The 17091-nt window shown below is 46.6% G+C and overlaps 1 protein-coding gene across 1 annotated transcript in view; it reads right to left on the bottom strand.

The window, feature by feature from the left end:
* The window catches only part of LOC134345449 (rootletin-like), a 387184-nt gene extending 386000 nt beyond the window's left edge, over positions 1 to 1184 (bottom strand). The window contains exon 1 of the mRNA XM_063046136.1: positions 1106 to 1184. Coding sequence (XP_062902206.1) covers positions 1106 to 1150 — 45 coding nt within the window. The 5' untranslated portion in view covers positions 1151 to 1184. The remainder of the gene's footprint in view (positions 1 to 1105) is intronic.
* Positions 1185 to 17091: the final 15907 nt, after the last annotated feature.

The following is a 17091-nucleotide window of genomic DNA, read 5'->3' as shown; positions in this document are numbered from 1 at the left end:
GGTGTAATTCTCCAATGTCTTCATTGCGTGTGAGTAAACCTCTTTGAACAGTAGATCTTTTACCAACAGCACACCTTACAGCTCACAATGTCTATGCAGACCTTGATAACAATCAAACTAATTCCATTTGTCTGCACAGAGTCTACCGTATATCCTTCAACACACACAAAATGCTGGAGGAACTCAGCAGGCCAGGCAGCATCAATGGAAAAAATGTACAGTCTACGGTTCAGGCTGAAGCGTCGACTGTACTTTTTCCCATAGATGCTGCCTGGCCTGCTGGGTTCCTCCAACATTTTGTGTGTGTTGCTCGGATTTCCAGCATCTGCAGACTTTCTCTTGTCTGTATATCCTTCAATGCCTTGCCGGTTCGCCTGTCCATCTAAGTGCATCTTAAGTATTGCTGTTCTGTCTGCTTACACCACTTCTCCTGACAGCACATTTTAGGACCCTACCACTGGTAAAAACCTTGCCTCGTAAATATTTAAACTTTCCCCCTTTCGTTTTAAAACTGTGGCATCAGTATTTGATATTACCACGGTGAGAAAAAAATGTTCTACCCCATCCTTGACTCTCAAACTTTTATAAACTTTTCATTCAGGTCATCCCTCAGCCCCCAAAGCGCCAGAGAAAACACATAAAAGTTGCTGGTGAACGCAGCAGGCCAGGCAGCATCTCTAGGAAGGGTCTCGGCCTGAAACGTCGACTGCACCTCTTCCTAGAGATGCTGCCTGGCCTGCTGCGTTCACCAGCAACTTTGATGTGTGTTGCTTGCATTTCCAGCATCTGCAGAATTCCTGTTGTTTGCCAGAGAAAACAGTTCGCATTTGTCCAAACTCTCAAATATAATACTTTGCAAATCCAAGCAACGTCCAGTACCGTCCACCTGGAAGAACCGAAGCAAGTCACTGATGGAGGCTTTCAAGTTGTGTGGGAGCAAGACCAGTTTGCCACTGGATTGCACAAATGCACAAGTTGCTCACAATGCAAAACGAGTCATTGCAATACTGAAAATGGAACTTGCTGGGATCCCAGGCTTTGGGCATTCGCCGTTTGCAACGAGCCGGCCACCGTATTAAATTTTGTCGTGAAGTTGGCCGCCTACCTGGATCACAGCCTCCAGCTTGACCTCGACACCCGCCGAACTCATGTGGACCCTCGGCTGCACGGGAGCCCGCTGCGGCCACTCGCCAGCTCAGCTTCAGTCAGTATATCCTTGCACCCTTCCCATTGCCACCAAAACACCACCCCCAACCCCTAAACCCGGTGCAGGTTGCCAGCGTAATCGGACGCCCAGCGTTTGTTGCCACAGAAACAGAACGCTGGGAGCAAGCGGTTGCCTGGCGGCGGGGACGCTGTGGTCGGCGAGGAGGCTGGAACCGAATACTGGACAGGAGGCGGGATATAGGCAGCCGAGAGCGGGATCCTGCAATCCCTCAGGAGGTATAAACTCTGAAACACTGCACCATTTAATAAGCCCACCAAGAAGTTGCAATTCATATTGAAGTGTTAAAGGAACTTTTCCGGTACGGTACGTAGGCTTCTTGCAATCAAAGCTATATCCCAGCGAAACGAAGAATAACTTAATCTGGGAAACGATTCCAGTCTTTTTAGCTGCATGTTTACCTCTTGATTTAAATGAAGCAACGCGCATTCAGGATTCACCTATGAAGAACCCTCTCGGTATTACGCAGAGAGTTATATTAGAACCCCCCGCCCCCAAACTAGGACACTGAGCATTAAATGTGGTGACCAAGTTTCATCATTGTCATGGTCCGGTCCGTAAACTCCGCATTCCGGTTCACGATCCGGTCCGTGGACTCAGACTCCGGGTCTTCCAGCTGTCCTTTGTTTTGGTTAAGTTAATCATAGGCACCTGATTCCCATCTTGAGCTTGGAATATAAGTAGTCTTAAGGTTGAGTGTGGGTTGCTGGTTTGTCTTGTCAAGATCCCCTGGGAGTAATCTGCTGGTGGAAGGCTGGAGTGGCCATTTGCCATCTTTAGGGGGTGTTGAGGAACCATCTCCTTGTGGAGCTTGGCTGTCAGTAGTTGGAGCTGTCTTTGTGGTATGGATTCGGCTGTTTCCTGGGCCAGCTGAGTGGCTGTCAGCCACTCTGAGCTAGGTAGGAATCCGGCTGTTTTCGTAGCCAGCCGAGGTTGCTGGCCGTAACTGCTACTTGGAGCAACCCTGATGCAAAGGTGGAACTATCTGTTGTTCTTTGGTGTTTGTCTCTTCCTGTCCTTGCCTCCATGGGGTAAGTCAGGCTGTTTTGCCTTTGCCCTGTGGGGGAATCTGTCTTGTCTTGTCCTTGCCTCCATGGGGTAAGCCAGGGTGTTCTGATGTTGCCCTGTGGGGGGTCCTGTTTTGTCCTTGCCTCTGTGGGGTAAGTCAAGCTGTTTTGTTGTTGCCCTGTGTGGGGATCTGTCTTGTCTTGTCCTTGCCTCTGTGGGGTAAGTCAGGCTGTTCTGCCATTACCCAACAGGTGGACCTGTCCCTTAGTGTGGAAATAAAGCTGAGTCCTGGCTTGTCTATGGATGAGTCCTGGCTCTATGTCTATGTTCTGTCCAGTCTCATGTTAGTGTCGTGTTAAAGATGAGTCCTGGCTTTTTGAAGGATAAGTCCTGGCTCTATGTTGATGTACAGTTCCCAGTCTGTCTCTGAGCTCCAGCTTCTGAGTTATCAGCCTCTGCATCCCAAGACCCCAGCTCCCAGCCGGTAGGCCTCGAGCCGAGACCCCAGCCAACAGGCCTCAAGAGCCGAGACCCCAGCCTGTCTCCAAGCTCAGACCTCTAGACTTCAACCACATCCTGTCCTGCAGCCATGTCATGTCCTTGCCTGGTTCTGGGGTCCAAGCCTGAGGCAAGACCCAGGTTCTGGGTCCTTGTCCAGTCTCTGGCTCAGAGTCCAAGCCTCATCTCCTACTCTGTGGTTTCTAGTCCTGGTCCTGCTCTCCCTAGCCCAGGCTCCTAGTTCTTAGTTCCTTGTCTGGGTTCCCTCTCTAGTCCATGTCCTAACCTATGTCTGCGTTCTTGTCCCTGCTCCTTGTCTGTATCCTGTCACGTCTCCACTCTAGTCAAGTCCTGTTCCTTGTACTTCAGTGTCTGTGTCTCGCATTTGGGTCTGCTTCCAATGCCCCCTTTTGTGACAATCATATAAGAATGTAGAACAGGCCTCTGGCCCATGGTATCTGGGCCAAACACAATGCTAAATTAAACTAAATCCCCTCTGCTTGCACATGAGCCATATCCATCCCTCCATTCCCTACAAGTTTAAGTCCATCTAAATACCATCACCAGGATCCCTAGCAGTCTGTTCCAGTCACCAACAATGATGAAAGATCATTGGCCTTAAATTTATTCTACTTTTCCACCCCATCCAGTACTTCGGAGCTTTGAAGAATAATAGGCAATCTGTTGAAGGGGGCATAACAGAGCAGATGTTGAGGTTGTTACTAAGGGGAGAATCCCAAATGAGGGGCCTCTCAAAGTCCAACCCTATGATCCCATCGTTGAGAGGTAGAAATAGGTAAGGCTGGCCAAAAGGGCTCTGGTGAAGCTGTCTTGGCCAATTCCCAGTAGAGTGGACACAATGGATTACAGAAACTTTGATAAACTCCAACCATACTGTTGACTTCTCAATGGAGACAAGAGGTTATCAATGGCCTATACTCTACCAGGGGATAAGGACCAAAGAAGAAGAAATGAGAAAACATAGTTACAAGAGGCCAGCTATCTGAAACAGAGATGAAGCACAGAGTATAGAACAGTACAGCACAGTAAAGGCCCTTCCACCCACAGTGATGTGCTAACTTGTATAGTCCTAGTCCATAATCAGTCTAACCTCCTTCCTCCTACACAATCCATAACTATTCATCTTCCTTGCATCCATGTGCTTATCTAAGGATCACTTAAGTATTTCTGTCATACTAGCACCTGCCACCATCCCTGGTAATGCCTTCTAGACATCTGCCAACCTCAATATGAGAAAACTACCTCTGGCGTTTCTCCTAAACTTTCCTCCGCTCACCATAAACAGATATCCACTGGCATTGGCCATTGCCACCCTAGGAAAAAAAAACACTGGCTGTCCACTCTGTCAACACCTTGCATAATCTTACGCACCTCTATCAAGTTGTCTCTCATCTTTCACTTTAAAGAGCAAAGCCCAAGCTCACTCAATATTCCTTCACATGACAATGTCCCCAATCCAGACAGCATCCTGGTAAATTTCCTCTGCACCCTTCCCAAGTCCACTGTGTGGCCTAATTCTATTCTAGCTCCATGTACAACTTGGCAGAGGATACCACCATAATGGGCTGTATATCAAATAATGATGGGTTAGATTACAGGAAGGAGATAGAGCTTAATGATCTGGAGCCATGACAACAATCTTTCCCTCAATGTCAACAAAACAAAAGAGCTGCTCACTGACATCAGGAAGGGTGGGGGAGGTGCAAATACTCCTGCCCACATCATCAATGTTGAGGTTGGAAGGACTGAGAGCTTCAAGTTCCTAGGAATGACTAATGCCTATCCTGGTACAGACATGTTGATATCACAGCTCACCAATGCTTCACCTTGCTCAGGAGGCTAACTAAATGTTGTATTTCCCTATAAACCCACACCAATGTTTACAGATGCACCACAGAAAGCATTCTACCTGGATGCATAATTTCAGCTGCTTGGCACATGACCACAAGAACTACAGAGTTGTCGACTCAGCCTAGCACGTCATGGAAACCAGCCTCCCCCCTATGGACTCTGTCTATACTATTTGCTGCCTCAGTAAAGTAGCCAGCATAATCAGTCACCCTCGGTATTCTGTCTTCCCCTCTCATGCAGAAGAGACAAATGTCTGAAAGAACGTACCAGCAGGCTCAAGGGCAGATTTTACCAAGTGTAATAAGACCACTTAATTGTTCCCTAGTATGATAAATTGGAAACTTGACCTTGCAATCTACCTCGGTATGACCTTGCACTTTAATGTTTACATACACTGTGCTTTCTCTGTAGCTGTTGCACTTTATTCTGCATTCTGTTATTGTTTTAGCTAGTTCAGCCTCAATGAACTGTGTAATGATTTCATCTGCATGCAAGACAAGCTTTCCACTGTGTCTTAGTACCTGTGCCAATAATAAACCAATATCCATACCAGTAAAGCTGCCAGGTCTTTCCTATGATAAGGTGAACAGAAATTAACTCAATATTTTAACTGTGGTCTAGCCAGGCTTTTAGTGGAGTTGCAACATAATTTTGTGGCTCTTGAATTCAATCTTCTGACTAATGAAAGCCAGCACACCATATGGATTGTTTTTATTTATTGAGATACAGCGTGGAATAGGCCCTTCAAACCACGCCAGCAAACAACCCTCGATTTATTGCCTTACCTGCCCATCATCCCCCTCTGGTGCTCCTCCCCCTACCTGTTCCTCCATGGTCTCCTGTCCTCTCCTATCAGATTCCCCCTTCTCCACCCCTTTATCTCTTTCACCAATCTACTTCCCAGCTCTTTACTTCACCCTCTCCCCCTCTCCTGGTTTCACCTATCATCTACTACCTTGTATGTCATCCTCTTCTCCCCACACCTTACTACTCTGACTTCTCCATTTTCTTTTTAGTCTCAATCCAAAATGCTGACTGCTTACTCTTTTCTATGGATGCTTCCTGGCCTGATTTCCTCCAGCATTTTGTGTGTTTTGCTCAGATTTCCAGCACCTACAGATGTTCTTGTGTTTGTGAACTCTGGATTTAACCCTAGCCTAATTGTGGGACAATTTACAATGACAAATTAACTTACCAAAATCTGTGGGATGTGGGAGAAAACCAAAGCACCAGGCAGAAACCCGCGTGGTCACAGGGACATTGTATCAACTCCTTACAGACAGTAGTGGGAAATGAATCTGGGTCACTGATACTGCAAAACATCATGCTAACCACTACATTATTGTGCCACCTTTCTTGACCACCTATCAACCTGTGCAGCAACTTTGACAGACCTATGGATTTGGACCCCGAGATTCATCTGTTCCTTTACACTGCTAAGAAACCTACCATTAACCTTACACTTTACCTTCAAGTTTGGTCTTCCAAAGTGCATCCCTTCACCCTTTTCCAGATTGAATTTCATGTGCCATTTTTTCATCACAATTCTGAATCCTATCTGTATCTGTTGAAACCTGTAACAACTTTCCACTCCATCCACACCTCCACCAATCTCCACGACATTTGTAAACCTATTCACCCACCTCTCCACTTCCTCTTCCAAGTCACTTATAAAACTGACAAAGAGCAGGGGTCCGAGAACAGATCCCTGCTGAACACCACTAGTCACCAATGTCTATCTACTATCCTGCTTTGTCTTCTGCGAGCTAGCCAATTCCAAATCCACGTAGTCAAATTTCCACGGATCCAATGCCTCCTGACGTTCCAAATGAGCCTACCGTGGGGAATGTTGTCAACTGCCTTACTAAAATCCATAGACACCACATCCACCACTCTACCTTCATTAATTTGTTTTGTCACCTCTTCGAAAAGCTCAATTAGATTAATGACGTACAGTCTGCCCTTCACAAAGCCATACTGATTATTCTTCATCAGACTATGCTTCTCCAAATGCTGTCCTTCAGGATCCTCTTCATTAGATTGCCCACTATTGATATAACATTCACTGGTATATCCAGGGTTCCCTAATGCACAGGGTTATCCTTATTTACCTTGAACAACAGAAGAATATTTGCCATCCACCGATCATCTGGTACTACTCCTGTGGCCAGGGAGTACTTGCATGGGATTCTGGATAGGTTTGTCCCTCTGAGACAGGGAAAGGAGGTTAGGGTAAAGGAACCACAGTTGACATGAAAGGCAGAGCATTCAGTCAAGAGGAAGATATTTGAGATTAGATTTAGATTTGGAGATCCAGACTCTTCTGGCCTGTCAAGTCCCCACTGCCTAATTGGACCTATGTGATCAATTAACCTACTGACATATACATTTTTGGAATGTAGGAGGAATCCCAGACAGTCATAGAGAGAACATAAAAGCTCCTTTCAGGCAGTGGTGGAATTTGGAATTGAATCTGGATCACTGCCACTGTAATGGCATGTTAACCGATAAACTACTGTGCTGACCCAAATGCTTCTGTGCTTGTATTGTCAATGCATGCCTTACCAACCAACAATGGAGATCAAGAAGTTATGAGCATCTGACAATGGTTTGCTGAGAATCAAGAATACTTCTGATTTATAGTTTCCCCTTCAGCTGAGCAAGGCCATAAATTCAGATGGTCTCATTCACACTAAAGTTTACTATGTTTATTCACAACAGGTGTGAATGGTAGTCTTCCTCCTTAACATTTTCTCAAAGTCTAAAATTCAAACGACATCAGACCCAGGCAATGAACAAACGACGATGAGGAAGCAGTGTGCGTGTGGCAAAATCTGCAAGAACGATCGCGGCTTGAAGATCCACCAAGCGAGGATGAAGTGTTTGGCGGGAGCAGGAGCAGCACAACGCGCAGGTGTCCAACCTGGTGAGACGAAGGAGGGGCCAGGCCTGGAGTCACCCCATAGTGCCCAGAACCTCCAAGTGTTGCAAACTAATCCCTCGAACATGAAGTCTAACAGGAGGCGGATCAAATGGCCTGCAGCTAACATGACTTCACTGTGGAAGCAGTTTGATGAAGATGTTAACCAAATTCTGGAGGCAACGGCGAAGGGAGGGGTTGATAGGAAACTGCAAGCCATGACAACAATTATTGTTAGTATCGCAGCTGAACGGTTCGGAGAAGAGGAGAAGGAAGGCTCCAAAACATCTCACTCGAAGAACCAAAGAGCATCGAGGATCCACAACATCAGGCAGGAGATGAAAGCAATGAAGTCCCAATACAAGGAGGCAGGAGAAGAGGAGCGCATTGGCTTGGCCCAGCTGATGTGCATACTATGAAAGAAGATCAGGGTCCTCCGCCGGGCAGAGTGGCATCGGAGGCAGCGTCGTTAAAGGGCCCGAAAACGTGCTGCCTTTATCGCCAACCCCTTCAAGTTCACCAAGGAGTTGCTGGGGGAGAAGCGCAGTGGGAAACTGGCCTGTTCGCAGGAAGACATAGACCAACATCTGAAGAAGACATATAATGATCCTGAAAGAGAGCAGGAGTTGGGAGAGTGTGACATCGTAATAGACCCACCTGAACCGGATGTGCAGTTCGACGTGTCAGAGCTGCAACTAAAGGAAGTCAGAGAGGTCGTCCGCAAAGCAAGGGCAAGCTCGGCTCCAGGACCAAACAACACCTCGTACAAAGTGTACAAGAACTGCCCCAAACTCCTGCTGCGTCTATGGAAGATCCTGAGAATCTTCTGGAGAAGGGGGAAGATCCCAGAACAGTGGAGAGTGGCTGAAGGGGTGTGGATCCCGAAGGAGGAAAATGCCACCCAGATAGATCAGTTTCGCATCATCTCCCTGCTGTGTGTCGAGGCGAAGATCTTCTTCAGTGCAGCTTCTAACCGGCTGTGCACCTACCTAGCAAAGAACACCTATATTGATACATCAGTCCAGAAGGGTGGCATTTCAGGGATGCTGGGCTGTCTGGAGCACATCGGTGTGGTGACACAGCTCATCAGGGAGGCCAGAGAGAACAAGGGCAACCTGTCAGTGTTGTGGCTCCACCTGGCAAATGCGTATGGCTCCATTCCGCACAAGCTGGTGCAGCTCACACTGACCAAATATCACGTCCCCAGCAGAATCAGAGACCTTTTCGCTGATTATTACAGCAACTTCAGGATGAGGGTCTCTTCACGAGCAATTACAACAACCTGGCACAAGGTGGAGGTCAGCATCATCACAGGGTGCACTATCTCAGTGACACTGTTCTCCCTAGCCATGAACATGCTCACTAAGTCTGCTGAACCAGAGTGCAGAGGGCCCAGAATGAATTCCGCTCAACGGCAACCACCTATCAGGGCATTCATGGATGACCTCACAGTCACCACAGAATCAGTCCCAGGCTGCCGGAGGATTCTGCAAGGGCTCGAAAAGCTGGTGGAGTGGGCCCGGATGTGTTTCAAACCCGCCAAATCAAGATCGATGGTGCTGAGGAAAGGGAAGGTGGAGAACAAGTGCCGGTTCAGCATCGCAGAGCTGGGGAACAGCCAATACCTGCCAAAAGAACATCTGCAGGCATTCTGACCTCTGCAAGGGACTGGCAGCTGTTGGTGGACCTCAAAGGGCAGCTGAAGTTCCCTAACCATATCGCAGCCACCACCCTGCGACCAGACATTGTCCTAGTGTCTGAGTCTACTAAGCAAGTGGTGCTGCTGGAGCTGACAGTTCCATGGGAAGATAGCTTGGAGGAGGCCTTTGAAAGGAAGCTCTCCAAGTACGCAGGACTGGTCAGCAACTGTCAGCAGGCTGGATGGAGAGCGAGGTGTCTCCCAGTGGAGGTTGGTTGTAGGGGATTCATAGCCCGTTCTTTAGTTAGAGTCTTCAGCATTTTGGGCATCGAGGGAGAGAGGAAGAGGAGAGCCATCCGCAGTACCACCGATGCGGCAGAGAGGGCCTCAAGATGGCTGTGGCTCAAAAGAGGGGAGCCATGGAGTGATAAGTAGCTAGCCATCTGGACACAAGCTGGGGTCTGATCAGCCCCGGCTGGGTCACCTGGAGGAAGTTGTATGATGTTGAAAGACCCGAAACACCCGATGATTCCAGGAACATCACTGAAGATGTGTCCAGAAGCATCAATAGATGTATGTACACAGCAATGTAAATATATTACTCATATATTAACATATACTGCCTTGATATTCATTTTCTTGCAGGCATTTACAGGTAAAAATAAATACAATAGAATTCTAGTGTAATACCCTGGTTAAGATTTCTACTGCTATGCTGTGAGGTAGTTTATGTTGGTAGTTTTCTGTAAAAGCAGCGTGCCATGCTGTTGTTTTGGCTCTTGTTTTGGCATTGGCTAAGGTAAGGACCCGTATTGTCCAACTTAGGAATGTGAGTCAGCCATGGAACATAAGGACGTTCCTGTTTGGTTGAACCCCAGATCATACCAACCCTAGATGTACATTGTTCATGAAAGGTGGCCTTCTCACTGCTGAGTCATGTGGCTGCTAGCCAAGGTAGCTAACACGTTAAGTTTGCTGATGAGTCCAGTGAGGAGGTTACACACAAAAAACTATATGCAAACAGAAAAAGACAAATAACCAAAGTGCAAAAGAAGAGTGTGGCCTCATTTTGTGTGTGCTGGTTGGATTTCCAGCATCTGCAGATTTTTCCTGCCTTTGTACCCTGTTTTAATAGTTCATTTAAATGTTGTCATGACATACTGCAAAGACATTTGTAGTAAATGTTAGATAATGTAATTGTAATGTTTGTTTACCAAAAGATAGTTTTGCTCTTAAATCTTCCAGTTTAACATGGCACAGGTGAATCCCTGCGACTTCTGGCTGGTGGCTAATGAAACAAGGATAGCAACTAAATACTTTGTTAACCACACTTTATCTGGCAAATGATCATCACAAGTAATAGTCTGTAACTTCCCTTTGAACTTGGAGGCAATCAGAACCTGAGCAAGGCGAGGCAACAGAAGAGTGTGAACGATCGGGCACAGGCCAAATTGAAGCCATGGGGTCCAGGCCCCAGATGCAACTGAGCACGATGTGTGGATGAAAAGTTGCAGGTCAAATCGAGGCGGCAAATTCCAGCATATCCAAGCAGCAGAACCCGTTGTCCAGACGGAGAGTTAAGAGCAGGGCTAGGTTGGAAAGGTCAGGCTATCGAGGTCCGAGGCGAGGTATGGGCTGGTTCGGATCACTGTTTACTCAGCTCTACACTGAACTATTGGACTCTCTTGCAGAGTTCAGTTCAGAACTGCTATTTTGCTTGCGATTACTGTTTGCATGATGTTTTTTTGTCAGCGCATATTGGGTGTTGGAAAGTCACTTTTATGGATTATTTTGTTCTTTTCTTTTTTATGGGTTTTCTTGTGGGGTGATATCTTTGTTTTGTGGCTGCCTATTAGGAAACCAATATCAAGGTTATTTAATGTATACATACGTTGACAATAAATGTACTTTGAACCGAATTTGTCTGACGTAGGTGTTGCTCTATTTAATGTAATGACTTCTGAGAGCATAAGTCACTATTACCTAGCTTGTTCTGTTTTTGCTATGAAAATCTTGCTGTGCTGGAGACTAAAAAGTTCCATGCAGACCAAAGGACATCTTTCACAGTGTTGATAATCTTCCAATAGCACAATGTCTATCTTAATGTGTGCCCCTGGGAATAGCATACAAATCAGAGCGTCTTCTATTACGCAGATGCTTGAGATGAATGGAGGCAAGGATTGGGTTGTTCTTCACACCCTCTCAGAAAATCCACAGTCTGTAAAGTGGGAGATGGGGCCATCTCTTCCCCAGTGGATGCAGCCCTCAGCCAGTTTTGGTGGGGATGATATTTCCTCTGCAAGCAAGAACTCGACTGGCAGGGTCCCTCTCACAATCAGCCACACAAAGTCTCAGTGCTTGTTGGTGAGTTCTGGTGATGACAGTTTACTCTGAGAACCACCCCACAGAATCCACTGAATTCCTATCCCATAGTATCTGCCAGACATTCTGCTGACCACCGCCTAAAGGATGTGGTCAAAGGAAGGACCATTCCACAAAGGCAGTGTGGTAACATCCAGCTAACTAGGACGTTGCAAGGAAATTGGGCCAGATATATCCTCAGGAGCAGCAGAGACAGGTAGAGCCTTGACACATAGAGCCACTTCGTAGCCACGTATTTCTCTTCCACGCACAGCCTGATACAGCCTCACAAAAAGGTAGTTATCGGATAGAGATAGATAGGTAGGAACTTTATTGATCCCAAAGGAAACTACAGTGACACAGTAGCATTACAAGTGCACAGATATAAATATCAGAAGAGAAGTATATAGAACATAGAACAAAGAATAGTACAGCACGGTACAGTAGAGGCCCTTTGGCCCACGATGTTGTGCTGACCCTTAAACCCTGCCTTCCATATAACCCCCCACCTTAAATTCCTCTATATACCTGTCTAGTAGCCTCTTAAACTTCACTAGTGTATCTGCCTCCATCACTGACTCAGGCAGTGCATTCCACGCACCAACCACTCTCTGAGTAAAAAACCTTCCTCTAATATCCCCCTTGAACTTCCCACCCCTTACCTTAAAGCCATGTCCTCTTGTATTCAGCAGTGGTGCCCTGGGGAAGAGGTGCTGGCTATCCACTCTATCTATTCCTCTTATTATCTGGTATACCTCTATCATGTCTCTTCTCATCCTCCTTCTCTCCAAAGAGTAAAGCCCTAGCTCCCTTAATCTCTGATCATAGTGCATACTCTCTAAACCAGGCAGCATCCTGGTAAATCTCCTCTGTACCCTTTCCAATGCTTCCACGTCCTTTCTATAGTGAGGCGACCAGAACTGGACACAGTACTCCAAGTGTGGCCTAACCAGAGTTTTATAGAGCTGCATCATTACATCACGACTCTTAAACTCTATCCCTCAACTTATGAAAGCTAACACTCCATAAGCTTTCTTAACTACCCTATCTACCTGTGAGGCAACTTTCAGGGATCTGTGGACATGTACCCCCAGATCCCTCTGCTCCTCCACACAACCAAGTATGCTGCCATTTACTTTGTACTTTGCCTTGGGGTTTGTCCTTCCAAAGTGTACCACCTCACACTTCTCCAGGTTGAACTCCATCTGCCACTTCTCAGCCCACTTCTGCATCCTATCAATGTCTCTCTGCAATCTTCGACAATCCTCTACACTATCCACAACACCACCAACCTTTGTGTTGTCTGCAAACTTGCCAACCCACCCTTCTACCCCCACATCCGGGTCGGTAATAAAAATCACGAAAAGTAGAGGTCCCAGAACAGATCCTTGTGGGACACCACTAGTCACAACCCTCCAATCTGAATGTACTCCGTCCACCATGACCCTCTGCCTTCTGCAGGTAAGCCAATTCTGAATCCACCTGGCCAAACTTCCCTGGATCCCATGCCTTCTAACTTTCTGAATAAGCCTACCGTGTGGAACCCTGTCAAATGCCTTACTAAAATCCATGTATATCACATCCACTGCACTACCCTCATCTATATGCCTGGTCACCTCCTCAAAGAACTCTATCAGGCTTGTTAGACATGAGCTGCCCTTCACAAAGCCATGCTGACTGTCCCTGATCAGACCATGATTCTGTAAATGCCCATAGATCCTATCTCTAAGAATCTTTTCCAACAGCTTTCCCACCACAGACGTAAGGCTCACTGGTCTATAGTTACCCAGACTATCCCTACTACCTATTTTGAACAAGGGGACAACAATTGCGTCCCTCAATCCTCTGGTACCATTCCTGTGGACAACAAGGACATAAAGATCCTAGCCAGAGGCTCAGCAATCTCTTCCCTCATCTTGTGGAGCAGCCTGGGGAATATTCCGTCAGGCCCCAGGGACTTGTCCATCCTGATGCATTTTAATAACTCTAACACTACCTCTGCCTTAATATCAACATGCTCCAGAACATCAACCTCACTCATATTGTCCTCACCGTCATCAAGTTTCCTCTCATTGGTGAATACTGTACAGAAGTATTCATTGAAGACCTCGCTCACTTCTACAGCCTCCAGGCACATCTTCCCACCTTTATCTCTAATTGGTCCTACCTTCATTCCTGTCATCCTTTTGATCTTCACATAATAGAAGAATGCCTTGGGATTTTCCTTTACCCTACTCGCCAAGGCCTCCTCATCTCATGCCCCCTTCTTGCTCTCCTCAGCCCCTTCTTAAGCTCCTTTCTTGCTACCCTATATTCCTCAATAGACCCATCTGATCCTTGCTTCCTAAACCTCACATATGCTGCCTTCTTCCACCGGACTAGATTTTCCACCTCACTTGTCACCCATGGTTCCTTCACTCTACCATTCTTTATCTTCCTCACCGGGACAAATTTATCCCTAACATCCTGCAAGAGATCCCTAAACATCGACCACATGTCCATGGTACATTTCCCTGCAAATACATCCCAATTCACACCCGCGAGTTCTAGCCCTTTAGCCTCATAATTTGCCCTTCTCCAATTAAAAATTTTCCTGTCCTCTCTGAGTCTATCCTTTTCCATGATAATGTTAAAGGCCAGGGAGCGTTGGTCATTGTCCCCCAGATGCTCACTCACTGAGAGATCTGTGACCAGACCTGGCTTAAAGAATAAAATAAATTACCACAAACAGTCTAACAAGAGGGGTCATCACTTCCCTGTGTGATGAAAGAGGGTTACAAAAGTACACATAGACTAAGATGTTAACTGTCCTGTGCTAGCATCAGTGGGATCAACAGTTGATCTGCCACCTGTCTTCAGGAGAGAGAGATAAGTAAGACAATGGAGCAGCATTTGGAAATGTTAATGAAGAGATGAGAGGGTTTAATGGAAGGAGACACCGGTCTGAGTATTGTCAAGACCGGCTCCTTTTGAACCCTGAACTGTTTGAAGTGTGATGGACAGGTGATAGCCTAGCAGGGGGATAAAAAGGGGCAGGTTCGCAAAGACAAGACACACAACACCACGAGGTAACGAGACCCTGGAAGCGGTGCGCCCCCACAAGTCGGTGGGAGTTTTGGGTGTCTGGTCGTGGGACCAGCCATAGACGCACAGGGTGGAAAGATACGGTCGGCGGGAACCTGGTGTGTGTCTGCCCTTGCCTGGGTGCTGGGTTCACCGCTGAAGAACGATCGTGTCTGGAACGGAGGGGTCACAGTCGGTGACCTCAGAATACATTACAAAGGGCTCGCCCCAAAGCAAACTGCGAGGAATATCGAAGGTCTGTTTGGAATCCGATTTGCATATTCATTCGTTCTCGTTCGTTCTCTCTCTCTCTCTTCCCCCCCCCCCCCACAACGGCAGTTACTGCGAACTGAACAATGTCACTTGTGATTGATCATCTTACCCCTAGACTGCGATAGCTTGATTGACCCTATTATCCTAGTTCTGTGTACATGTGTGTTTATTCATTGCTAACCTGTTGCATTTATATCGTTACTATTAGAGTACTGTGTTGCTTATTTCTTTAATAAAACTTTCTTAGTTCCAGTAATCCAGACTCTAGCTGAGTGGTCCATTTCTGCTGGTTTGGCAACCCAGTTACGGGGTACGTAACACTTGGCTATAGGTTGACTCATTATAGAGTCTAATAGCCGAGGGTAAGAATGACCTCATATAACGCTCTTTGGAGCAGTGCTGTTCTCTTAGTCTATTACAAAAAGGGCTTCTCTGTTCAGCCAAGGTGGCATGCAGAGGGTGAGAAACATTGATGAGGGCAATGTTTCGTATACTTTGCCCATTCTTTGGGGATGTGCATTGTGACCCATCAGATTAGATTAGACTATGAGGACATTCAGTCCTTGTTTATTGTCATTTAGAAATGCATGCATTAAAAAATGATACAACATTCCTCCAGAATGATATCACAAGAAAACACAGGACAAACCAAGACTAAAACTGACAAAAACCACATAATTATAATATAGTTACAAGAGTGCAAAGCAATACCATAATTTGATAAAGAACAGGCCATGGGCACTGTTTAAAAAAAAAGTCTCGAAGTCCCGATAGACTCATCATCTCACGCAAGCGGCAGAAGGGAGGAACTCTCCCTGCCATGAACCTCCAAGTACTGCCAACTCGCCGATGCAGCACCATTGGAAGCACCCGACCGCAGCGGACTCTGAGTCCACCCGAAAACTTCAAGCCTCCGACCAGCCCCTTCGACACAGCCCCTCCAAGCACCATCCTCTGCCGAGTGCTTCGACCCCGCCCTGGTCGCCGAGCAAGAAGCAAAGCCGAGGACTCGGGGCCTTCCCCTCCGGAGAATCTAGACCACACAGTAGCAGCAGCGGCGAAGCAGGCATTTCAGAAGTTTCACCAGGTGTTCCTCTGTGCTCTCACGTCCATCTCCATCAAATCAGGATTGAGCATGGCACCCTACTTGACAGATAACAGACATCACCACCGGAGTGGCCGCTGCAAGCTGTGCCAAGCTGCCATCTTCTCCTTCCGCCTCCATCTTAGGTCTTCCAGAGGAAATGAAAGACAGAAATGGATAATAAAATTCAGTGTCACCTTCAATGCTGGTTTTGCACTACTTATTTGACTTTCTATATAAAATTGTATTTTATAGAACATATGTATTACACTATACAACTGCTGCAAAATAGGAATTTACATGATGTTAGTCAGTGATAACAAACCTGATTCTGAACATTCTTTGCTTTGTCTCATATTTCTGTTATCTGCAGACCACAATGCATTTCTCATTTGTTGTGCTGTAAGAGACATGCAAAAAAAAACCCAACCAGGAACAATAGAAATAAACCAGCCATGTTATCTCACTGGCCACCGCAATGGGATTTACTTCATGAGGTCCTGCTCCTTGTCAGACCCTACCAGTGGTTGCTGGTTCCTTCTGCGATCCAATAATTTTATTTCATATAACTAAAGGCCTCATCAATTTTTGCTTTAATATTCTATATTGAGCTAATACTAGCCAGGTCCATATTAGTGATACCTATCATTTTAGTTTTTAGAGCTTTAATTTGCTCTAAAATATGCTCATTTTTGCCAGGACATGATCCCAGTGGTATCCCAAATTGTATATTGTACTTGAGATTGGACCACTGCTTTTTCCTGCTGGAGTCCTGTGTTGACCCCCTGGTCAAGTCCACCACATTTCCCCTCTTAGCTGAGGCCCGTGCAGCCTTCAGCTGCATAAAAGGGGACATTGCCAAAGCAGCAATGCATGTGGTGGACAAGGCCATTCCCTTCCAAGTAGAGAATGACGCCTCCAACTTTGCGCTGGCTGCTACCCTCAACCAGGCGGGAAGACTGGTGGCATTCTTCTCCTGTACCCTTCAAGGCCCTGAAATTCGGCACTCCGGAGTGGAGAAAGAGGCCCAGGCCATAGTGGAAACTATTAGGCACTAGAGGCACTATCTTGCCAGCAAAAAGTTCACCCTGCTGACTGACCAGCGCTCAGTCGCATTCATTTTTAGTAACCAACAGCGGGGCAAAATC

Source organism: Mobula hypostoma, chromosome 4 (genome assembly GCF_963921235.1).
Source record: "Mobula hypostoma chromosome 4, sMobHyp1.1, whole genome shotgun sequence".
Classification (NCBI taxonomy): domain Eukaryota; kingdom Metazoa; phylum Chordata; class Chondrichthyes; order Myliobatiformes; family Myliobatidae; genus Mobula; species Mobula hypostoma.
This window is presented reverse-complemented; position numbering and strand designations above follow the sequence as displayed.